General features: G+C 54.5%; 1 protein-coding gene across 1 annotated transcript; it reads right to left on the bottom strand.

The window, feature by feature from the left end:
• Positions 1–3,629: 3,629 nt before the first annotated feature.
• RPIA (ribose 5-phosphate isomerase A) lies at positions 3,630–23,864 on the bottom strand. Its single transcript, XM_051974417.1, has 9 exons — positions 23,535–23,864; positions 17,847–17,907; positions 15,645–15,700; positions 12,238–12,297; positions 10,734–10,798; positions 7,719–7,787; positions 7,200–7,341; positions 6,832–6,931; positions 3,630–4,455 (listed from the first exon to the last, which is right to left on the bottom strand). The coding sequence occupies exons 1-9, from the start codon at positions 23,847–23,849 to the stop codon at positions 4,358–4,360; spliced, it is 966 nt and encodes a 321-aa protein (XP_051830377.1). The 5' UTR covers positions 23,850–23,864; the 3' UTR covers positions 3,630–4,357.
• Positions 23,865–24,345: the final 481 nt, after the last annotated feature.

The raw sequence follows: 24,345 nt of genomic DNA, 5'->3' as shown, positions 1-24,345 counted from the left end.
ACCAATGAAGAGCTGAGTTGTATTTCAGCAAATAAGTAGAGGAAGTAAGTGATTATTCCTTGTACCCGGATGATAAGCTGTTTTTGTTGGGTTTTTTTGTTTGTTTTTATATGCTGAAGGTATTCCTTGTGTCACCTCAGAACTCAGCACCCTTAATCAAAAATCTCACTGTTCTCTCATTACAGCACTCCATTAAATGATGACATGCACATTGTCAGCAATATTAGAAGTGGTTGTGAGTTTTCGTAAAAGTAACACTACTTTAAATTTAAACGCAAGCATTGTGACTCTTAAGTCAGGATCTATATAAAGAATACTGAAATATAGATATCAATGTCGCTCAACACAAGAGTCGAGGGTGACACGAGGGGGTTTGCAGTGTCTTGACAGTGGATGTACATTCTATGCACACAAACACCCATGTACAGACTGCACATACTACATACCCATATCCAGGTGCTTGCACCCCAGCACGCACATGTGTACAAACATATATGAGAACTCAGGTGGGATGCTTCCATCCCCCCGACCATAGGCCCTCTGACCTCAGGTAAAGGGCTCTTTCTGCTCCGGGACGCTGTACTTTACCTAGGGCCTTGCAGGTCAGTGGAGCCCGTTTCCTGCCCCAGAACACCAAGGGTTGCCCGAGATGAGCTCGGCAACTTTGCAGCCCTACTAGTCCTCGATTGTGATGGTGAATGGGCTCCCTCTCAGTCCCTACACGGCAGCATTAAGAAAGGGACCCAAGTGCAGAATCAGGGACTGGACCTGTCACAGCCTCCCCTACAGACGACTCCCGGAAGGTCCCTTCTAGATCCCGTTCACTATTGACTTCAAAGGGCACAGAAGCCCTCAAGCCCGGGTACAAAGGTGCTGCTTCTAAAAAAGGCGCCGATGCGGCGGCGATGGGGTGTTGGATGTGAGTACATCCATGTGTGGATGTGTCTGAGCTTGTACACGATTGGGATTGCTCGTGTGTGGGTCCGGGTGCTCTCGGGTCCCCAGAGGAAAACCTCAGCAACAGCAGAGGAACTACAGCTCAGCCCCCTGTGCCAAGGCTCAGAGCCCCCGATGATTTACATGCGACACCTCAGACGTCCGGATGAAGGCTCAATCTGCCATCTTTTGCAGGAAACACTAGTTGTTTACTGCAAACAGGGGAATCAGAACTTCAGACAAGCGGCGGTCTGGGAGCCCAAGTCAGCCTAACAATGACGAGTCCGTTGCCACAGAAGGGAGGGACTCTCCTAACCCAGGCAGAGGTTCAGAGCAAGCAGGGAGGGTAGAGGCAAGCTGGCCCAGCCTGACAGAGGAGAGTGGCCCACGCTCACACAGCCAGACAGTGCTAGAATCAGGATCTGAAACCAGAGCCTGTCTCCAAAGGCACCTTTCCAGGGGCCCCGTCTCTGGGACAAGGTCAGAGGCCGTTAATTATCACAGAATGTCCAGGAATTTACCTCAGATGAGACCATTTAGCCCCAGTGTCCATGGGAGATTCCAAGTGACCCATGAAAGGCTTAAAATTTTGGTAATAATTTTAGTAAGCTTCCCATATTATCTTATGTACTTTATTTTGTACTAGTTCTGAGCAGGGGTCCACAGGTTCCACCAGACTGTCAGAGGTCCATGACCCAAGGCAGGCCAGTCCAACCCCTTCCTGTTACAGGTAGAAAACTGAAGCCCAGAAGAATGGAAAAATCTCAGGTTACAGCAAGGGGGGTCAGGACGCTGCCCTGGTAGGGTGCTGTACCTGTCACCCACAAATGTCCCTTGACCTCTCTGAGACTGTTTCCCCACCTATAAAATGGCAACAATGCTCACACTAATTCCCAGACTTGATGTAAAGTCCCTGCTGACCATGACTTGCCTGGAAGTTTCAGAATCTATCCCGGTACTTTCCCCCAATGATTCTGCAGGGACACGAGTCCCACTTAGGAGATGGACATATATGCCCAGGGTCTTTAAGGAGCAAACTTTCAGCTCCCCGATCCCCACCCAGGGCCTGCACCCTCCAGGCCCACGAGACCCTGGAGACTGGAACCCTCCCAGCTAAGGCCTTCAGACTGAGATCTTCCTGCCCCACTTGGTGCTGGTGGCCCCAAGGGGCCCTCCCCTGGTCATCTTGCCATCTGCTCCAGTATATACAGTGGGTCCAGTCTATGCCTCTGGGAGCACTGGCACTGCCACAGAAAGGGGCCACCCACCAGCTTGGTGGCTCCCCTCTCCACAGGGCTCCTGCCTCACCAGCTCAGCCTGTGACAAATGCATCTCCATGGCTTCATTCTTCTTCCCCCCGGCCTTTCATCCCTCCCTCTCCCCCTCTGCCAGGCTGTCTCAGGGCCATTTCCCTTCTGGGCAGCCGAGCCTTCTAATTCTTCCTCTTTACCCAGAGAAACCAGAGAAGGGGCCCAACAAGTCACATGAGCCTTTCTCCAGGAAGAGCGTGGACAAGGCAGACATGGAGGTGCTCGGTACTGCTGCAGAGCAAGTCCACAGGGAGGGGCACCCGGCAACCCTCAGAGGAACGTGGCACTTGAGAACAAGGCCCTCCATCACCTTCGCCAGCCAAACACCCCTCTGATGATCTGCCCACGCACCCTTGCTCAGAGTGAGGCTCTTAAATGTACAAAATATCCAGCATTGATTACAAAGGGAGTAAATTATATTTAAATATCAAAATGTTTTTTTAAAAATACAAGTTTGTGAAGTAAGCTCCTGAGAGGATTTTCACAGTTCGTTATCTGGCACTTAACAGATGCTTGAGAACTAACTGCACATTGGTTGATCCTTTTGAAGAAATGGGAGAAAATGAGTGAAAAACCTCACCTATGCTCATAATATGGTTGTTGTTTTGGATGGTATTGTTATAAAGAAAAGGCTAGGAGGTGGCTGGGTGGTGCAGTGGATAGAGCACGAGCCCTTTAGTCAGGAGGACCTGAGCTCAAATCTGGCCTCAAACACTTAACACTTCCTGGCTGTGTGACCCTGGGAAAGTCACTTACCCCCGATCGCCTCAGGGGAGGAAAAAAAGGCAAGATAGAGGATGTAGTTTGTGCAGAAATGACTGTAAGACATAAACTCTCTCTCCGAGAGAGAACATATATATTCTTCATATATGTATATGAACATATATATTCTACACACACACACACACACACACACACACACACACACACACGCCCACAAAATCCCTGTACTTGAGGTAGGAACAGGAAGGGGAGATGGGAGAAGAATATCTGGCTGTTTGACCTAAGCATCCCCGGACAAGGATTCCTATAGATGGGAACCTCCGGCTACAATGAGGTTAGGAACTTCCATTGCTCCCCAAGTCCCAAGGGAAGGGAAGGTCTTGTTACAACCAGTTTCTGTTAAAAGGTCAGTACCTTTCACATCCCAGAAGGATGCAGCTCTGCAGCCAGGGTCCCTCCCGTACCTCGGTCCTTCCAGAGTGCTGCAGGGAGCTTTGTTCTGGGAAGGCCGCCCTCCGAGGCAGCCAGCACAGGGGACAGGGAGTGGACCCGAGGGGCAGGTCACTCCCCTCTCACTCAGAGCAGAGACAGGACTTGGCCCTGCTGCCTCTAGCCTGTCTTCTGTGCTGGAGGGTGACAAGAAAAGCCAGCACGCAGCAGCAGCCTCACGTGGCACTGAGCCATTTTATTCCAACACCCACAGAACGCACCCGATGCCCACCTGGGTGAGCGATACACCTTAGAGCAAACATGGCAAACAAAGGATTCAAACCAGGTGGACAGCAAAAGAACCCCCCTCACCCCACAGGGAGGTGCTTCCCAGCAGCATCGGGCTCCCCATTTTGGGTGAGTGGCCCAAACTTGGCCAAGGGGTGATGGGACTGAGGTCGAGATGGCAGGTCCATGAAGGTCACTGCTCGGTTCAGCATCTTAAAGTGTGACTACGAAGTAGGAGCTATTAAAACGTAAACGCAAAACAAACCATCAAAGGGAGAACTAAGGCGCACGGCTGGCCAATGGTTCCAGTAAGGCATCTATAACCCCTCAGAGACCGGGCTGGCACAGTGGCTGACATTTGGGGATTCCCGGAAAACCAAACACTCAGAAACTTAATAAGAAACCAGCCACCTCAAGTCAAGGATTCAAAAAAACTGTCTTTTTTCTCTTTTTTTGATATTTCATATAAAACATGAAATCAAGTTTTTTTTCCTTTAAAAAAGTGAGTTTTTAGATAGAAAAAATATATATGCTTTTCTGTTTCCTTTAAAAAAAAAAACACAACAAGAGGGGCATTCAGCAACATTTCAGGAGACCCCCACGCTCTGACCGGCCATCCTGGGGCAAGTACATTAAGGCTCCTCTGCCCCAGTGACCGGCAGGGGCCTCGGTCAGTGAGCCGGCCTCTCCCTGATGCTGACGGAGCCATCTTCCATGCCAAAGTAGACTCTTTCAGCCATGTTGATAAAGAGACCGGTGTCCACAACCCCTGCAAGGAACGAGGAAGAGCTAAGTCACGACTTCTGAGTGCAGACAAAGGCCACTATTAAGGCTCCAAGGAGCCGTCATGAGCCCGGGCAAGTTCCACATCTCACCTGGGCCGACAGCTGAAGGGGCCCATGGCTAAATGCCCCTCTGGGACAACAAAGGCGAGCCCAACGCAAGGGAGCCCCGATTCTAGCCCCTCACACCTGACTCGGTCTCTCGGGAAGGAGAGCCCTCACCTCCCCAACTGACCATCCCGGTCTACACAGCTCTTTCCCCAACATCGAGCCTCCACTGCTAGCAGCTGTCCTGGGGAGAAGGCGGAGGGAGTCCCAGAGAGAAAGAACCCACCCATCTCCCACAGACTAACAGCCCCTCTAGTGCTCAAAGAAGGAAGCTGTCTTCCCCCAGCCCTAGCTCCCAGCCCATCCTCCCCGGGGCCCAGGACCTTCTCATCCGGGTCTCTGCAGGCACCAAACTCCCCTGAGGGGGGCTCACCCAGAACTGAATACAGAAGCCAGGGATGTGAGTGGGGGGAAGGAACAGAGCCTTCCCGAGATAGGATTCTGTCTACACCTGCCCGACCCCCCTGCCCCACTGGGCCCTTAGAAGCAGGACTAGAACCAGCAGGAGGCAGCTGCCAGGAAGTCATGCTGGGACAGACTCTCTGACAGTCTGAGCCGGCCGGTGGTATTGTGCCCCGGGGCCATCTCCTGGCCCTTGCAAGGGACAGACCCTAGAGGGCTTCAGAGACCCTTCCGGCCAGCAGAGTCTGGACGCCGTGCTCAGACATCTGCATCCCCAAGGCCAGGGCCCAGGAGTAAATGCTTGTGGACTGATCCCCTCCATGCCATGATATCAGGGAGCAGCTTTTCTTCCCCAACAGAAACAGCAAAAGGGAGTAAAAGGGAGGAAAGACTGTCCAGGTCTGTAGAGCTGCTGGCCAAAGGCAGGGGCCATCCTGGCCCAGGGACCGCCTCTGACCCCCGCTGGCTGGGGGGTTCCCCTCCCCTCCAAAACAGGGCAGAGGCAGACAGACGTACAGACAGGAATCAGCACTCAGACCTCAAGGTCCTCCCAAAATGGGGGACCCAGAACTGAACCCAGGTTCCAGTGAGGGAACCGATCCCTGCTGGGGTAAAGTGTGCCTTCGGTGGTACATCGACAGCCCTAGTGGCCCCCGTAGCCTCAGGCTGCTCATCTGTAAGATGAGCCCCCCCCACCCCTAGTGCCACAAACTCTCCCATCTAACTCTAGGGCTCTGGGCAGGAGAAATGCTGCCCCCTGGTGGAGACCAGGAGGAAGTCGGCCCAAGGGGGAAGGATGCCCTTCCTGGAGTTGGCTGTTTCTGGGCTTTCCCTGAGCCCCCCCCCCCCATTGGGGGGCCCTCTGTGGCTCCTTGGTGTCCCGAGCTGAGGACAGATGGGTAAAAGGAAGGCGAGTAAGTCTGACCCAATTCTCTGACTTTGATAGAGATGGGGGGCTATGGGGGTGGAGTGCTACCTGCCCAGTCAGAAACTTCGCCCCCGTGATGATTTACTTTGATGGACTGTGCCTCCTTTTATTCTCCACTCTAAGGACTAATTTGGGGGATGGAACACCGGAATACGAAGGTGATCAAAACCAAAGATTCACAACAACTGAAGAGGAGGGAGGCCCTCTAGTCCCAAGGGAAGGCTTTCAGGATAACCTGCAACAGCAGCCCCTTCTCCCAGCCCAGGGCCTTTGGGGAAAGAGGGAGCAGGTTTAAGTGCTTCCCTGCTCGGTACCTGGCTCCCTGGCACCCTGAGGACTGGACCTTGGGACGGGGTGCTCTCCCCCATGCAGCCCGGCACCTCGAGCCTCCGAGAGCTGGGGAGATCGCCTGCCGGCTCCCGCCTCTCGCCCCCCTTCTCCCCAGGCTGCCTCCAATGACACACTCCAACGTGCCTCCCTCCGAGGCAGGCCCCACCACAAGCGCAGGGCACAGTGATGGCGCCCTGGGCAGCAGTGCCGGCCACAGGGACTTGCTCCTGGGAACGCTCCGGCACTGCCGCTCGGTGAGTCCCCTTCTCTGTCCGGGTAGAATGCAGGGTCCCCCAAGGGCCTGCCTCTAATCCAAGTGATGGGAGGTGGGTAGGACAAGATCACACACTTATTTTAAATGACTGGGAATAAAGCATTTCCAACACTCCTAGAAAGTCACCAGAAAGTCCCTTCTACACCCCCAACATTCTTAGGGCCTCAAACGCTCACCCCAAGGAAGCCCAAATTCTGGCATCGAGTCCCCTTGGGGTGAGCAGGGGCTCAGTGAGCGCCTGTGAATGAGGGGGGCGGGACAGCAGGGCCTCAGGGCTCCCCTCCCCCTCCCCAGGCCGGGCAGCGAGCTTCCTCCGGTTACCTGGGATCATCTTGATGGCTGTGTTCACTTCACTCCACTTATGCACGCGGTCAAACTTCCAGTCCAGCAGAAAGTTCCCATTATCCGTCACCACGGGACCCTAAGAAGAGGAGTTTGTGTGAGTGAGGCCCCCGAGAAGGGAGGGAACAGGGGCCGTGGGGCCCCCCAGCAGCCAGGCCAGTGGAGAAAGAGTGACGGGAAGGGCTCTGAGCTGGGGGAGAGCGACGGCAAGGGCGGTCAGCAGAGGGGGAGGGACGGGAAGGGCGGTCAGTGGAGGGGGAGGGACGGGAAGGGCGGTCAGTGGAGGGGGAGGGACGGGAAGGGCGGTCAGCGACCGACTGATCCCACAAACACCACCGGTCACTTACTGCCTTGCGCTCGGCCATCCGCAGCTCGGCCACTCCGCCAAACATGCGGGACAGGGCCCTGGTCACGGGGACATAGGCCATCGGGATGACCTCAATGGGAATTCCTTTCACCCAGTGGTCGCCGAGGTTCTTGGAATCCTTCCTGCAGAAGCGGGTCAGACAACAAAGCCAAGATGACCCCTCCCAGGACAAATAGCCACATGCTCAGTAGGAACCCAAGGGCCAGAAATGTGGGCTCTCGAGACGCAGAGGCAAGCGGCCAGCCTGCCGAGGAAACAGGAAGGAGCCTCCGGGGATGGACCCCAAGACGAGGCTGACATTTGCCGCCTCCTGCCTGCAGATCTCCCTCCCTCCCCGCTCCCACCCCGGGAGCTCATGGGCTGCACTGACCGCCAGGGGAGAGGATTTGTTCTGGGCCCCCCTCCTTCCTCTGGAATTTTGAGGAAAACCCTCCAGCCTCTTTGCCTTTGTCTCCTTATCCACAACATGAGGAGAGCCTTAGCCGGGGCCTGGGCTTACCTGTAATCGGCGATCACGATGAAACACTTGGCGTAGCCGGCTACGATTTTCTCCTGAGTCAGACAGCCTCTGGGAACGGGAAGAAGCAAAACAAAAGAATCGGAAAATCAAATGAACGTGGAGCACAGGAGCTAGGATCCAGTCTGGGGACACTCACAAGCCAATCCCCAGCCTTCGTGGGAAACGGAATGCTGAGCTTCTCAAAACCCGTTTCCAAAGGCCCAAAGCTCTGCTGAGGGGCCTGGCTCTTACAGAAACATCAGTTTAGAAGGGCAGGACTGGGTAAGAGAAGAGTTACCTCGCTTGTAGAGGACCACTCAGGGAAATAACAGGGTCTTCCCTATTCCCCAGCGGGCAGGTAACTAGGTTCTCCAGTGGTTTCCTCAACTGTAAAATGGGGCTTGGCTAGAGAGTAGCAAAAGTCCTTTCTAATTTTATTCTAGGATTTCATAAATTTGTTCTAACTTGTTGCAGAAAGATTTTTTTCCCCAGTTACATTGACAATAATCAGAGACCCATTCAAAGGCTCGAATGGCTTTTCAAGGTGCCCTGAAGCGTCTACCCAGGGACACATGACCCTCCCTCCCACTAAGGCCCCTCTCTCTGAATTCCAGGGTTCCTGGTCACCCAAAGCTCATCTATCCTTTCAGTTTAGACATTAGCTGGGATATAGGTCCATGTCCCCCAGCACGCTTTTCAAGGGGATTTGACTGATCTATGGGCAAGGACAATGAAATTCACAGAGAGTTGGAAATCCATTTATTCCTCTGCTATGGATCCCATCACCAAGTCTCCCCTTCAGAACGGAAGTGGGGACTGCTTCGTTCTCTGTACCCGATTCCGAGCTGAGCCCAGTACTTCACAGTAGGTCCTTCACAAATGCTTACTGATGAGTTACTAGGGGGCCCCTTACTAAACCCAGAAGCTTTTTTTTGTAAAATGTAGATGCAGAAACCATTCTAAGTGTTTCACAAAAAAATTACATGCATAGGGAAGGACTAGATCTGCCATTCCATGAATACAGGAACTCCCAGGTCCCACACTTTCTCCGCACTTTACGGGGAGATGGCCTGGATTCAAACAGCTCATATGTCGGGGAACAATCGAAACCCAAGCTTCCCTCCATGTAACGCTAGGGCACTGGTGTCTCTTACACCAAAGGCTAGTGAAGCACTTGGATCTCTCTGGGTCCTGGGCCAGCCTTGTCATGTGGCTACCACAGTCATTCCAAGGTGAAGAACTTGCCCAAAGTCACATAATTGCCAATCAAAAAGCAAATAAAGCACCTACTATGTACTAGTCATCAGTAAACTGGAAACAGAGGATACAGGTGCCAATGTACATCACAAGCACAATGAAACAAGGCCTCCTCACCGTGTGTGTATGTATGAGAGAGAAATATCAAAGCCAAGTGACCCTGAAGGCAAGTTTCATGCAGAGCTCCCTGACCAGAGTAAATCCCTCCATACGCCTGTCTTCTCATTAGTTAGGGAAGGTGTGCAAGCAGGGGCGGGGAGGGGGCACTAAATAAAGCAGAGGGGTCCAGCCCTCCACTGTAAGGGAGCAGCAGCTACCAGGCAGGGCCCAGGAACGCCAAGACTGACACGGCAGGTGGGCTGGAGAAACCACAAGCAATTTAGAATCACGAGTTTTCAGTTAAGAGACACCTGACTACGGGGCCAGGCAGTGGGCTAAGTACTGGGGACATAAAGCAAGTAAACAGTCCCCACCTGGAGGGTCTCCCATGATAATAGGGGAGACTGAGCAAGTATGTATGTGCAATAGGTGCAAACAAGTTGGACAGGTAAAATAGGAAATAACAGAGTGAAGGTGGAAATAATGATGATCAAGATGATGATGAGAGGGATTGGGATGGGCTTCCATAAAAGGTGGGAATTCAGCTGGGACCTGAAGAGTCAGGGAGCCTGGGAGCTGGAGAGAAGGGAGGGGAAGAGTCAGAGAAAATTAGAGCTGGAAGAAATCTTAGAAATTATTTAGTCCAACTCCCTTCATTTTGCAGATAAGAAAGGCCCAGTTAGGTGATAATATCATCCAAATAATGGGAGGCAGAGTTAGAAATAAGAGGCCCTTATCCCCAATACAGTGTGAATATAATTGGCACTTTCCCAGACAAAATGGCTAAAAACAGGTTAGAGGAGAGAGTCAGGAACGGGTTAAGACAGTGACTAAGTCCCAGGAAAACCCAATGGGTGGAGTCAGGGAGCATGAGAAGCTCACCAAAACAGGACAGTGTAAAAACAAAGGTTCCTAATTGGTACCTAGGAGGTTGTTTTTGTTTATAACCTGCTCTAACTTGTGTCCCCTGAAGTAGGGATCAGTGAGCTCGGGAGGCCTGTTCGAACAAAGGTGGTTTGTTTTTCATAGAAGCCCCACAAATGCTGGGCTCTAGGATGACTGCGCACTTTCCTGGGCCTTCAACTGGGGGTGGCAAGCCAAGTTCAGCCCCGGGGATGTGAGGCCTGTATAAAAATCAAATCAGGCTTTTATTCAGGGTCAAGGAATTGCAATTGGAACCATGGCACTGTCTTACTCGCACAGGGAAGTTCTACGAAGGGAATCATCCTCCAGGGGGAGGGAAGAGAGGGAACAGCAGATGGGCTGTAAGGAGACGGCAGTTCCTAGAAAAGCCACAGGCTCGGTTTAGGTCACTCCTCGCCAGCAGAGGCAGGAGCACTGACCCAGTCCCTAGCTGGGTCACTCACGGGGTCATCAGAATTGCTGAAATGGAGGAAAAGAGGGGCTGCAGACGAGTTTTAGGAGCTGTCTGTCTGGGAACAGAGACACTCAGCAGAGGCTCTGAAGCATTTACGTTGGGGGCAGCGATTAGAAACTGTTAGTTGGAACAAGGCAGGGGGCCCAGAGTTTCTCCAGGGTGGAGGGAGGGAGCTCCTGTCTCCTAACCGAGTTCTGTGATGAACTCACTACAGTCCTGATGAATTCTGAGCAGAAATCTGTAGAACCGTCTGGAAAGAGTTCCTGTCCCGTAACACTCACCCGCCGCCTTTGATGAGATTGAGCTCAGCATCCACTTCGTCAGCACCATCGATAGCGAGGTCAAGCTGTGGGGGAAACCCAGGAGATCAGAGACAAACGAAGGCCGAGATCGGCTCACAAAGAGCCTCGTTTCTGAGCACTCGTGAATGATGGCCCGCGGATGAGGGCCCAGTACAACACAAGGCGTGATTCCAGCATGAGTTTTGGCCACACCTGACATCCCTTTTCCCCTCCAAAAGTCACGCTCTCACAACTACCTCGTTGCTGGCGCTCAGCATGGGAAGAGATGATCTGGCTCCAGACGCCTGTTCTTTAAACACTTCTAGCCTCAGGGAAGTCGATCCTATCATGGAGCTAAAACCTGCCCCCCTTCCTGCCAATCTCTGCCACCACAAAGAGAGGACTGAGCGCTCCCGGGCTGCCACCAAGGACTCCGGGCCCACTCCAGTAAGCAGGCTGTGGTTTGTCCTTCCCTCTCCAAGGACTCACATGCAAGTGAATCGGACTGCAGGGAGGGAGGGAGGGCTGGGCAAGGCTGCCGGCCTCTCCCCTCTGGAGCCGCCTCGGTCAGACGTGGCCCGGACGCACCAGGAGAGCCGGGCCTTTTGGGCCAAGGTCTCCAACGGGTCTCAGTCTGCCCGGGACCGCTCCCTGCAGTGACACAGCCATCGGCCCAGGACCTCCCGGCAGAACCACGGACAGGGACATTTTGAGGCAGGGCACCAGGGCTAGCTGGGCACACACAGGGGCGATGCCCTCGTCACCTTCCAAGGCTCAGGGGGGGAGGACTCTTGCCCTCAGTCCAATCCCCCTCACCTAACCCTGGCACCAACTGAACGCCATCCCCATGGAAGAGCTCCCGTCGAGCTCCAGCTGTCCCCGAGCCAGAGGCTCTGGCTCTTCCTGGGCCCTGCAGGCCTGCCACTTTCACACTCCTGCCCTACTTTTCCCAAGGGCTCCCGCTTCCCATCTAGGTGCCATCTTGTGTCGTCCCCCCCAGCCCTGGGCCACTCATCTGCAAACTTCTCCCTGTGCTCTCGGGCTCCCCACTGTCTCCCAACAGGCAGCGTCCGGGCTTCGAAGGGGCTGCAGGCTCTCTGGGCAGTCATTCACATGAGAAGCCGCAAAGGCACAGGACTCACAGCCCCCAGAGGCAGATAGAGAATGGCCTCCCTGCCCTTTGCCCTTCTCAGGCCTCCGGGCACTGAGTTTGGGGACGTTGCTGAGCAGGGTCACCGTGAGTCCACAACATGAGGATGGGCAGAAGGAACTTGGGCCAGAAGGAGCCTCCAGCCCCGTGACCAGGTGGAAGAGGCTAATGGGCAAAAGTGGCAAACAGACCAAATAAGATCTTAGGGTCAGTCTGACAGACAGCTGCCTCATGACTGCCGGCAGTGGGTGCCCTTCCAGGGCAGATCCAGCAGAAGGGGGGAACCCACCCTGCCACGAGGGCCCCCAGTCAGCACCGCTGCCCTTTTCCTGACCAGGAGAGACCCCTCCTCACCTCTGGGTGTCGGTCCAGGTCGCTCAGAGGTAAGCCGTTCTGAAGGATGAGTTGCCGGGCCTGCACAAATGAAGAAAAGGTGTCACCACCCACAGGTCTCCTGAGTCCCCAGTCTCAGGGTCTCCCTGCCCAGTTTCTGAAGCTCTGATTTGGCACAGGCTCCCAAACTGACTCAAATGCAGGTCTCCTCTGGTGAGGGAGCCAGCCTCTGGGGATGGGGCGGGGGGAAGCTGCTGTCCATCAGAGAGCCCCCCATCAGGAACCAGGATTATCCCGGCTGACCCAGCGCACGCTCCCTCTGACTCTGCACTTCAGACCCCCCTCTCTGTGAGATGGCCCGGCCCCCATGGTTCCCACAGCTCTCCCCTTCCCGTGTCTCCATTTTGTCCTCCCCTCTCGAGGTGCACAGGGCCTCCCCAGGCAGATTGCAAACTCCTCGAGGGCGGGGGCTGTCCTACCTGAGCCTCTGAGCGCCCCCACCCCCAGCAGCGCCGGATGCTCACTGACCGACCCACTCGGCAGGAACTCCCCAAATCCGGGGGCCGAACTAGCAGCAGCAGAGTAAATCACCAAGCCCTAAAGGCCTTGGCAAACAGGTTCTGGAAACCCCTCCCAGGGCGGCCGGCGGCCATGAAGACGCTGCCCATCACCGACCGCTGCCCCGACTTTACAAAGCGTCTTTGTCTGCGCTGCTCAGACGGGGTCGGCTCCCGAATGCCACCAGCCCGGACAAGGCTGGGTGCCGAGGAGCCCAGGCTCTGGAGCTCTAAGCCCCGCACACAGTAAGCGTTTCACAAATGTCCCGGCCCTTCAGACAGCATCCAGTCCTTCTCTGTATTGATGCGGAAACTACGTATGGCACGAATCTCTATTCAAGAGCACCCAGGAGCTTGTGCTCTGTCTATAAAAAAGGTGGGAATGCTGCCAAAAAAATAGGAAGAGTGGAGCAAACAAGAGCTAATCATTAGCTTGCTCGTCTGTGGTCACAAAGAAACTGTTCTCGGCTCACAGCGCGAGCCCACGGCTCTCTCGGCTTGGAGCTCCCGGGCCTGGGGGCACACGGGCTGGTTCCCCCAGATGAGGTGGCCAAGCTAAAGGGGAAAGAGACTTGCTCTCAGTGGCGTCTGAACACTGCCCTGCCTCTTATTACCTACAGGGTCTGGGCCCCTTCACCACCATCCATGAGCCTAAAAGAAAGCTCCGAGGCTACACCCTGACCCTAAGCCCCGCTAACAGAGATGGAGGCGGCAGCCCCAGACCGAGCACAAGACTGCAGGAGCCCGGGCACTGTGCCGGCCGGAGGTCCCCAATGCAGCGAAATCCCAGGCCCTGCAGCCAATAGGCAAGGCAGTGGGACTGACGGCAGGGGGCCCTCACCAAGGACCAACCCACGGAGCCTGTGAGGCCTGAAGCCGGAAGCCTTCTGCACAGGGAGGGACAGGCTCATCCCACCACCACAGGCCCTGGTTCAGACTAGGGAGGCCCAGGCCGCCCTAAGGGGTGAGCCCTGCCAGGCTCCCTACACCTTCTCTCTGTAACCTGCCCTGAACTGTGGACCCCGGCCACCTCCTGCCCGGCCTTCCCCTCACCCTCGCTCTTCCACCCCCCAACTTTCCAGTTTGGGACCATTAAGCCTGGGAGGAATGTGTCGGTCTCTTCTCTTCCCTTCCCTGGGCTGGCTCCCCATTATAAAGTAAGCTATTGTGTGGAGGACCAGAACCTAGCAGAGCGCGGCGTGCCTTCAAAGCCCTGGATAAACGCTCATTCATTCATCTCGCTGTTCGGCAAGAATGTGGACGCTCAGCAGAACTCGTCACGGGCACAGGGGGAACCAGGAGACCTGGCGCAGGAGAGCAGGCCAGGAGGGGCAATTCTGCTCCGGGGACAAAGAGCTGGGGCAGAGCTGGAGGGCTAGCTAGAGAGCGGCCGGCAGCTTGCTCCCCCAGAGTGTGCCTGAACATCACTATTGCTATTGTAACCGGTGTTGTCGATGACAGCTGACATTTGTACAGCCAAGAAATATCCCTTTTTCCCTTTGATTCTCAGGACCATCCTGATGGGGATAACAACATACCCAGGACTTATTGTACAGCTATTTTTCTTTTTAAGACTTGTTATGTGGGGGCAGCTGGGTGGCGCAGCGGATAGAGCACCTGAAGTCAGGAGGACCCGAGTTCAAATTTGACCTCAGACACTTAACTTCCTGGCTGTGTGACCCTGGGCAAGTCACTTAACTCCAACTGCTTCAGCAAAAAAAAATGTTTTTATGTCACAATACTATGTCATGATAGGCTATCAATATCATATAGATGCTTTCTCAAGGAGTAGGTGAGTGCAGAAGGAACAGTTTGGAATTCAAATTTTTTTAAACTAATGAAATATATAGAATATATCTGGCCTCCACAAGAATTAGACAGTGGAAGCTCCACAAGAGGCAGCTCTAACTCAAAATAAGGGAGGCTTTCCTCGCACCTCACATGGCCCCAAAGTGACCAGGTGGCCTCAGGAGCTCAGGGTCTCCTCTGCATTCCAAGCAGATACAACTGGATGAGCAAAGGCAGGAAAAGGCAGCACAAACTTGGGCTAATGGAAAGCCCCCTCTGGGTGAAGAGGAAGGAAAAGTCTAGGGCCAGAGATGTTCCTCCCCTTCTGCACATCTGCACAAACCATCCACGGGCCTGAAGTGCATCTACTGAGGCTATATGCTAGATGCTGGGGCTACAGAAACAAAACCCAACATTTCAGGGTCTATGTTACCCTACGGGGAGAAGGTGCAGGGACACAGAATGCCCTGCCCTCACTCTGTGCTACTCCAGAGCACGAGGAGCTGGGGTGCACTGAGGGGCATACAAAGACAGGGGATTCTAGGAAAAAGGGGGAGGAGGGTCAGCATGAGGCCCGACCAATGCGAAGACCCAGAGATGAAACATGGAGGATCATGTGTGAAATACAGTAAGAAAGCTCACCTGGCTGGTCCAGAAAGTGGGGGGAGTGATGAGCAAAAAGCTAGAGAAAAGAGGTCACCAGAGCCCTCATCCCTCTTCTGCTCCACTCAGGCGACGATGCCTCTTTTAGGAAGCCCCCCTCATTCTCATGCCGATACGCTCTCACCCCCAAGAGAACGAGCTCCACCTTTGTATTCCGCCACCTGGCACAGCCATCATTTAAATAAATGTGACTTCAGAGGGAGGCCTGAGCCAGTTAAGTTAGCCTTGAAGGCCAAGGTAAGTGAATTATGTTTTACTGGATGGAAAATGCAGAGCCACTGAATAGAGAGGGATGGAAACAGAGTTTGAAATGAAGGAAACTCCAACCCAGAGTATTCAAATGCTGACAGGAGCAACCATGAAAATCCAAAGTAAGGGAGCAGCCCCAGGTGCGGAAGAATCACAGAAACAAGTACGTACCTGAAAGGACGTAGGAATACAGACAACATTCAGGTTTTCTTGTTTTACTCTTTCAGCTGAGGAAAAAAAAAAAATGAATTCCTTCTTTTTCTATTTTTTATCCAGAAAGTCATTAAGAAAGAAGAAGGCAAAACAAATTCTAAACAAATGTTCCTTGTTGCTGGCAAGTCTAGTCTGAAGGCTTGGGAGTCAAGGGAAGGGGAAAGAACACTAATCTGGGGTCAGGATTTGGATCCAAAAATCAACTCTGCTCCATGATAGTGGGCAACATTAGCAAAGTCGTTTAATCTGGCAAAGGCAGTTTCCTGGTCGAAAAAGATGAGGGCATTGGACTAAATGATCCTTCTGATCCTTTTCTACTCCAGATTCTGTGTGGGGCAATGACCCTACTTTTGTGAAAAATGTTCGAGATTTGTGGGGTCCAGACCTGCGGTTTCTTTGGATCTAATAGGGGGATCGCTTCTCGGCCTTTTGGCTAAGATCAAGTGTAGGATCTAATAGGGAATACCTGTCCTGCTGATGCATCTTTAGCTCGGGATCTCTGGACAATGAAGAGGTTGGGATAGACACAGCTGGTATATAACAAGGGAAGGATGTCATTCAGATCTTCCACCAAGGAAACTAAACACATGAGGTTTCATTTTAGGCTATTAGGCTCAAAATCCATTGATCTGGCCCAAAATTCAAGAGGGTTAAGCTCCTCCTCCCACTTTGGATCTTTATTGCAAAGATGAACAGAAAGCATCACAGGAGACATTCCTTCCAGTTAAAACTGCAGGCACCTCTGATCGTCGTTACCCAAGTCCAAATGTTCTCACAGGAGACAGCTGTGGCCCATTTGAGGAGACTATGTCTGCTGTCAACAGGCTGACAGGAACCTCTCTCAATTGGCCTTCAATGACCAGAGGCCTAGGCCTTGGCCTTGGAGCTCTCTGGGAGGTGGTTACAGCAGCCCAGAAGAGCCACTGGGTTGGTGCTTTATCACTAATGAAGGAAAACAGGTTACTGAAACCTGCTGAGCCACCAGCCAAGCGAAATGATCCTGGGGCCTTGAACAAACTGAATCTGGGGAGTGGCCTCCAGGCCAAAGAGGAAGAACAATTAGGACCTGGACTGGGGCCCAGCAGAGAAAGGGTGGCTTCGTTTGCAGGGCCAGTCTTCCCCTTTCCAGCCTGAACAGGTGATCGTGGGAAGACAGGGTCAAAGGCTCTCAGGCTGCCCTCCACCACCTGCCAAGGCCCAAATGTACGGGCCACAGCTGGCTCAGAGCCACTCTATCCGGGCCTGTCAGTACGTATGACTGCCCAGCGAGGTAAAAGGAGGGCAGGTCCATCAGCTTCACAAAGAGCCTTGGGGGCCCAAGACCCCACACTGAAATCCTGGCTTTGCCCTGTCTGTCCCACGCCCCACGACCCCAACGACCACAGTGCTTGCTTAGTCAGAGCACCCTTGCCTTGAGTGCTACAATGTCCGTACAGTGAGATTTCCTCTGTTTTCACTGGTTTGTGCCACTCTGGGACTTGTCACAGGAAGTTCCCTTTAGGGAGAAACCTCCTCTCCTACTAGACCCCACTGTCACCCCCAAGGGTGGGCCCAAGAACCCCCAAATCTCCAGCTCGGGAGAGGTCAGCTCAGAACCTCTCCTTCCCACCTGGCTGCCCCCCCTCATGTGCCCTGTTTGGATACATCCTCCCTCCCACCCTCTTCAGCTTCCTTTCCAGTGTCATCTTCCCTCATGAGCTAGCACTTCCTGTGTACCCCTGGAGCCCAGCACAGTAGGTGGCACAGAGTAGGTGCTTTAGGATGACTGATCTGAGAAGGCTGCTAAGGTCCCTTTCAGCTCCAGGCTCTGGAGCCAATCTTCCTCCTCCTCCTCCTCCTCCAAGAACAAGAGAACAAGGTGCCGGCCACCCTGCTGGGCTCCCGGGGTACAAAGACTGGCAATCATGGTCCTTGCCCCTAAGGAGCCCACATTCTAAGAGGCTGACACAGGCCAGAGCTGTCCCCATAAGACAGAACGGCCGGAGTCGGGGAGGAAGAGGAGCCCTGCAGGCTGCCTAGGGCTGCTCCCACCCTCTCCCCAGGCTCAGCCGGGCCTGGCCTGGCCACAAACCTCTCACCCACTCCAGCTTCCCACCAGGATAATTAGCGGAGAAAGTGCCCGGGGCAGGGGGCAGCAGGGGAGAAAGGGACGTGACGTACCTATCCTCTGCACGGCATGGACGATGGTAGAACCGCTGCCAATGCCCAGCACTTGGTTATTCTGCCAAATGTAAGGAAGAGCAGACATCACTAACTCGCGTTTCCCAAGGCTCCTCCGTCCCCATACCAACAATAACAGATTAGCGCTTCCTCCCCGGACATGTACAAGTGCACAAGGAAGGGAGAACATGAACAGCCCGGGAACCGCAGTGACCCATCTCGGCCCAGACGAGGGGCCCCCCGAGACCGCCTCCAGCTCTCCGGCCGGGGAAAGCCGGCCATCCTCTCCCAAGGCTGCCCATCTCCCTTGCCCAGAGTTCTCAGATAGCAAGCTTCCCCGGATGTCAGGCCTACGTTTGCCAGAGAAAGCACCACAGACGGGGCCGTGCCCTCGGACAGGCTGGTACCTTATCCTTCTCCGTGTTCTAGGAGATGGGGAGTGCCAGAGGCAGAATCAAGCATGCGGTCCCTTGGGTCTGCCTGCTGTTATAAGGCAAAATATTACAACATCCAGGAATGATCTTATGGAAAGTAAGACAGTATTTCAAAAATGCAGTAAATTAATGTGAAAATAAAGGCCCTGTTCCCAGGGCCACTAAGCCTTTAAGGCTCCCTGTGGGGCACCCAGTGCCTTAGAAAACCACAAGTCACCATTATCTAAGCTCCATTGCATTATTTGTTAACTGTTTCTTAATTACATTTTCATCTGCCTCGGGCATGTTTGACACCTCTGTCCTAAGAGTCCCCAGGGCCCCAAAGGCCATAGGCCCAAATCCCCACAGACCCCGGAAGGGCCCACAAGCACTTCCTCCTCAGCCTGGGCCACTGCACCCCAGCCCCAGCCCCCAATCACATTAAAGTAAGACTCAGGGAACCAGTCAAAATGCTTTGGAACTCCTGGGCTCCATAAATAAAGGCCCATCTCTTAAAACTTGATGCAAAGGCAAGAAGGTTGGGCCTGGAGGCAGGAAACCTGCTCTCCCTCCTTGGCCCTGCCTGTGTGACCCTGCAAAGCACCAGGCCTCAGTGTGACCTCCTGTAAAATGGGATTGGCATCGCTTTCCTGCTCTAAATCCGCCACCCTCTGAGACTCTCTAACAGGAGTGATTCCTGCTAGACACAAGCAAGAACCTTCTGAAGTGGAGGCCCTCGACAATGGGCCATCAAGCAATTTGAGAAAGTTTGAGCTGGGCTGCAGGACAACCTGTGCGTGGAGCTAGCGAGCCGTGACTCGTAGGCCCAGGCCCCACCTCCCAGATAGCTTCGGACAGAGTGCTCCGCTGCCCTCCTGGCCCAGGCTTAGAGCTCTCAGGTCCGCCTGCCAAGGAAGAAGTTCCGTCTGTGGAAACTTCATCTCCTCTCCAGGATCTTGGATCTCCCTCCTGGTCCAGTTACAGAGCAACAGCTGATCTGGGCCAAAGGAAACCCTACACCTCAGAAGCTGCTCTCCCAGGGCAGGGAAGGGTCCTGGAAGCTCAGACCGTCACCCCAAAGCCGGGAGCTGAAGACCACAGACTTATGGAGGAAGTGACAAGGCAATGAAGCAAGGGACTAGGGCTGTGAAATAATGGCACCGTCCCTCTGGTGAGAGAGGCCACACATGCCCCTAGTTCCTGCGACAGCCTCCTAGCACGGCCTTATCAGCAAACACCCTCACTGGTATTCTCCTTAAAGGGACAGTTAGGGGTCAGAAAAACCACTGCAGTCAGAGAGCTGGAAACAAATGCCTTTGCTGGTATTAACTAGTGCCAAGCTGAGGAAGGGCCTTTGCTGGCCTTGGCCTTGCTCTGCACCCCCAAAATGGGGATGAAACTACTTTACAGGTTGCTTTAGGCAGGGGATGAAGACGGGGGCTGAGTCTGTGATTTCTTAACTCTTAAATGAGGAAATTCCTTCCACCAGTGGGGGTCCCTGCCCCCCCCTCCTAGTGGACACCGCCCAGAACACCAAGGCTGGGGGGTCAGGTGGGTCCCACCGCCATGTGTGACAGAAGCCGCGCTTGGGGATGGCTCTCTGCGCACTCCATCACATAAGGACCTTGTGAACTTGTTGCTGACAGACCCTTCTGAAGCTGGATGGAAAACAGGACTCACAAGTAAAAAATGACAAGACTCCAAAGACTCTATCACTGCCTCGAGGTGAAGGGACTCAGTGCGAGAGCCTTAGAGGGAACCGGAGTCCTGTGTGACCCTGTGAGACCCAAGTGGCCCCGAGCACACTATCAGTGTTGGCTATTATTAGCCTAAACTTGTAAAGTCTTGTAAATACTAGTTGTAAACATTATAAAAGAGCGAGAAATAGTGGCAGGAAAGGCCAATGCTTGGCAGGAGACCCAAGCTGTCCCAAACTTACGAAACTGGATGACAACTGGAAGAAAAATGGAAAACAATCCGCCAAAATGTTTACAACAAACTTTTCTCCATCAAGGGCAGCTCCCACATTTGGAGGCCAGATGTGTTTGTGGAGAAAGCAGAATTGTCACTGAAGAAAACAGAGATGGGAAAAGGAGTTGGACTAGACCAAGCCCGCAGAGGGTTCCCACAATGGAGGCAGGAATTTTAAGTATGTTAAGGAACGGAATCTCAAGGCACCTGACTCCAAATGTTTGGAAAAACATACAAGGACTTGTTATACCCCAGAGGGGGAAAAATAGTAATAACCCACAGGAGAGTTTTGTGGTAGGGTGGACGGAAGGCCTATTCTGACCCATACTGACTACCATTTAACCTTGAAGAGAAGGTGCTCACATAAAATGTTCAAGTAATTTCCTGCCCTGGGAGTTCCCTATGACAACAGAATCATAGGTCCAGATACGGGACCCATGTGAAAAATATAACAGAATAATATGGATGATCTTACACACCTCTTGAAGGTACCTTTGATTAGGGTTATTATTTTTAAAAAATTTTTTTCACCTGCTATGATCCATAGTAGATCATATCTTTACCATCACAGTTAACCAAAAAAAAAAAAAAAAAAAAGAAAAAATTGTAGAAAGTATTAAAGATTTCAGTGTCATCATCTGTTGACCATAAAAAAAGTATTTAACTTGGTACAACTAAATACCTTGAAGGATTCTCTTTTAACATGGTGGCTCCCATGGATGGAGTAAAATCCTTCAGACATTAACAGCTGAGAGAGGGGGCTGTGTCCCCTCTGGGTGAAAGGAATTTCCTCACTTAAGAGGAAATTCAAAGAAATTTTCTATAGGAAAATCTAGGTTGGATCTCTGATGATTAATATTAGATGAGGAATAAAGCATAAAGTAAAAGCAAGAGGCTTTATCAGTAAAAGAGGAGATCCCTTTATAATCTATAGTATACACCGTGAATAAGGGTCTCTAAATGATGGAGGCCACTGGGATCGCACCATTAAGAAGCCAGCAAATATATCAGCGCTTCCTAATGTGTTTAAATGCCCAAAAGAATTCGGCCCGTCCACAAAACAGCTGTTCAGGCAATGATATGCAGCTCAGGGATGGTCAGCCCTGTTCCAGCGTACAATCTGGTATAGGCCCTAGACGCAGGGGTCCTCAAACTACGGCCACGGGCAGATGCAGCAGCTGAGGACGTTTATCCCCCTCACCCAGGGCTAGGAAGTTTCTTTATTTAAAGGCCCACAAAACAAAGTTTTTGTTTTTACTATAGTCCGGCCCTCCAACAGTCTGAGGGACAGTGAACTGGGCTCCTATTTAAAAAGTTTGAGGACCCCTGCCCTAGAGCAATGGGTATTACTTTATGATGTGCTATGGAAACCTACCATCTCCTGACAATACGAGGTGAGGATCAGAGGACAACGGATGCCCACGGTGGCCACAGGTGCAAGAGGAAGCCAGAGGTGACCGGCAAGGTCAGGACCGGGCTGAACCCGTAGTGAACCTAAGGGACCAACCCACGACGAGCCCACATGCTCCGAGGGAATCCACACCGTGTGGAATGAATGAATGAACCCTTATTAAATGTTTACCAAGGGCAAAGGCCATGCTGGCAGGGTCCAAGCAGAAGAGGAGTCCCAGGGGATGGCCAGGAGGCTGTCTAGGTGCTCTCATTCCCAAGATGACACTGTAATGGCTGCGGGGAGCCCCTGAATATCTGGGAACTACCTAAAGGAGATCTGGGGACCCCAGCCCAACCGGGAAGAGCTGCAGGGGCCAGGGGAAAGAGGTGAGCTTCAAGCCGTACCATTAGTCCAGAGAAAGGCTGGAGAATACCATGGAGCAGATCCCCAACAGCATCAGACAGCCTTGGCCACCAGAGCTAACAGAATTTTCTATAGGAAACTACTGAGTGATCCAACAATCCAGGAAGGTGGGTCCTTTAATCATTGGCTCCATTTTACAGATGAGGGAACTGAGGCAAACACAAGTGACTTACCCCAGGTCCCACGGCCAGGGCCTCTCTTCCCGACTCCAGCACTCTACCCTGTCACATCCAGTCTCCAGGGGAATTTCAGCTAGCTTATGCGGGAGCCTCTCCCAGCCCAGCAAGCAGAGCCCTCCCCATTCCCTGCCCCGGGACTCTGGGCAGGTCGCTTCCGGAGGTCTGCCTCAGTTTCCTCATCTGCCAAACGAGCTGGACAAGGAGAGGGCAGCCCCAGCCCCTCTGCCAAGAAAACCCCGGGCAGACTGCCCCCCCAGCACAGAGCGCCCCCAGCAGTACCTCCGAATCCCGAAAGGGCACAAGACGGTCTCAGAGACTGGCGCGCTCCCCCCAAGTCCTGTCCCACCGGGCCGGGGCAGCAGGGGGCCTTCCGGGGAAAGGAGATAGCCTCATCCTACGGGAGGGGCTTCCAGACATCCAGGAGGCTCGAGGCGGCGCGGGCCGGGCCCCCAAAGGCAGGACCCACAGCCGCCGGCACAGGAGCCCCGGTTCCCAAAGTTTGGAGCCCGCGGAGGGTCCCACGCCCGAGCGGCAGCAGGGCCAGGGCACAGGGCGCTCCCCGGGGCTGGGAAATCCGAGCAGGCTTCCTTCCAGCAGGGATAATGGAGCTAATTAATGGAGCCCATAAATGTTAGCGGGGGAAATGGACTCCGCCCAAGTTTCTTCCTCAGCGGAGCCAAGGAGCGTTTGAGGGTTGGGAAGGGGAGGAAATCCAGGCTGAGCAGCGCGGACCCGGCGCGAGCCGCTCGGCTGGACCGTCCCTCGACCCCGCTCCGCCAACGCCCCCGTCCGCCCAGGCTCGGAAGGCACGAGTTATGAGGGACTGGGGGCGCGCTCCGCACAGCGACCCCGGCCCTAGCCACTCACGTGCCCAACTCCCCAAAACTCCCGGGAAGCAGCCCCTGTCCCGCCACCTAGTCCAGGCTGCCACGCCTCGCGGGCGCCCGGGGTCCCCCAAGTCACAGCGCGGGTCCCGAGCCCAGCACAACTTTCCTCCGGTCCCCAGTGATTCCACAGGTGCCGGGCGTGGCGGGGAAGGGGCCCTGGGGGGCTTCCACTCTAGGACTAGCCAACGCCAGGAAGGCCCGCGGGGGCTGCAGAGCGCAAGCCACCCTCCCCGCTCCCGTTTTACAGAAGGGGAAACTGAGGCCGAGAGAAGGAAAGTTGGCGGAACTCGTCCGCGCGCCGGGCGGAATTCGAACTCGTCTCGGCCCAGCGCTGCCCAGCGCGCCTTCGACCCGCCCCGGGTGGAATCGGGAGGGCTCCCCGGAGGAGGAGGGCCGGGCTCGGTGCAGGGGTAGCCCCTCACCTTCACGTGGTTCTCCACGGCCGCGCGGCCGGCTAAACGCTTGGCTTCCTCGGTCTTGGACATGGTCCGGGCAGTGGGTACGGGCGGGGGCGCGGGAGCGAGAGCGAGCGGGGCGCGCGCCGGGGCCGCGGCCGAGGCCACTAAGTGTCTGCTCCCGCCGCCCGAGGGCTCGCGCTGGGGAGGCGGCACGTGCGGTTCCCCCGCCCGCCAGCTCCCCCCGCCCCCCGACGAGGCCCCGCCCCCGGCCCCGGCCCGCCCGGGCAGTGGGGCCAGGACCCGCCCGTAGAGCGTGCTGAAAGGCCCGGGGCGCTGCATCCCTGCCGCCGCCGGCCCAGCCGCGCCTGCCTCAGCTCGCCCCGCCCTCGACCGCCCCGGAAATCGGGCCCCAGCGTGGAGGGCGGGCGCCGAGGAGCTACCCCTCCTGGGAAATGTAGTTCCGACGAGGGACAGACCCCCGCGGCCTCCCGGGAACTTGGACTACCAGCCCCAGAAGACAGCGCGACCCAACGCGCCTGCAGCCTCTGCGGCTGTCCGGGACATGCCCCACTTTACCCTATCCCGAGCCGCAAGCCCCGGTCCACGTGCTTGGCCTCGGAAAGCAGCGTCTGCGCCGAACCTCCATGGCTGGAGCCGTAGCTCGGACCGGAGAAGGGGGTGGGGGTGGGGGTGACGGTCCACGCAGCAGGGCTCCCTCCTCCTCCCGATGCGGCCCAGGGATTTGTCCGGCCTCACGACGTTCGAATGAGGGTTCGTGGATTCCCCGCCACGGATCGGTGAGCCCTTGTACGTCCTCGGTGTAAGGAGCACGGGA

This window comes from Antechinus flavipes, chromosome 2 (genome assembly GCF_016432865.1).
Source record: "Antechinus flavipes isolate AdamAnt ecotype Samford, QLD, Australia chromosome 2, AdamAnt_v2, whole genome shotgun sequence".
Taxonomy (NCBI): domain Eukaryota; kingdom Metazoa; phylum Chordata; class Mammalia; order Dasyuromorphia; family Dasyuridae; genus Antechinus; species Antechinus flavipes.
The sequence above is the reverse complement of the archived record's forward strand: the minus strand, read 5'-3'. Positions and strand labels throughout refer to the sequence as shown.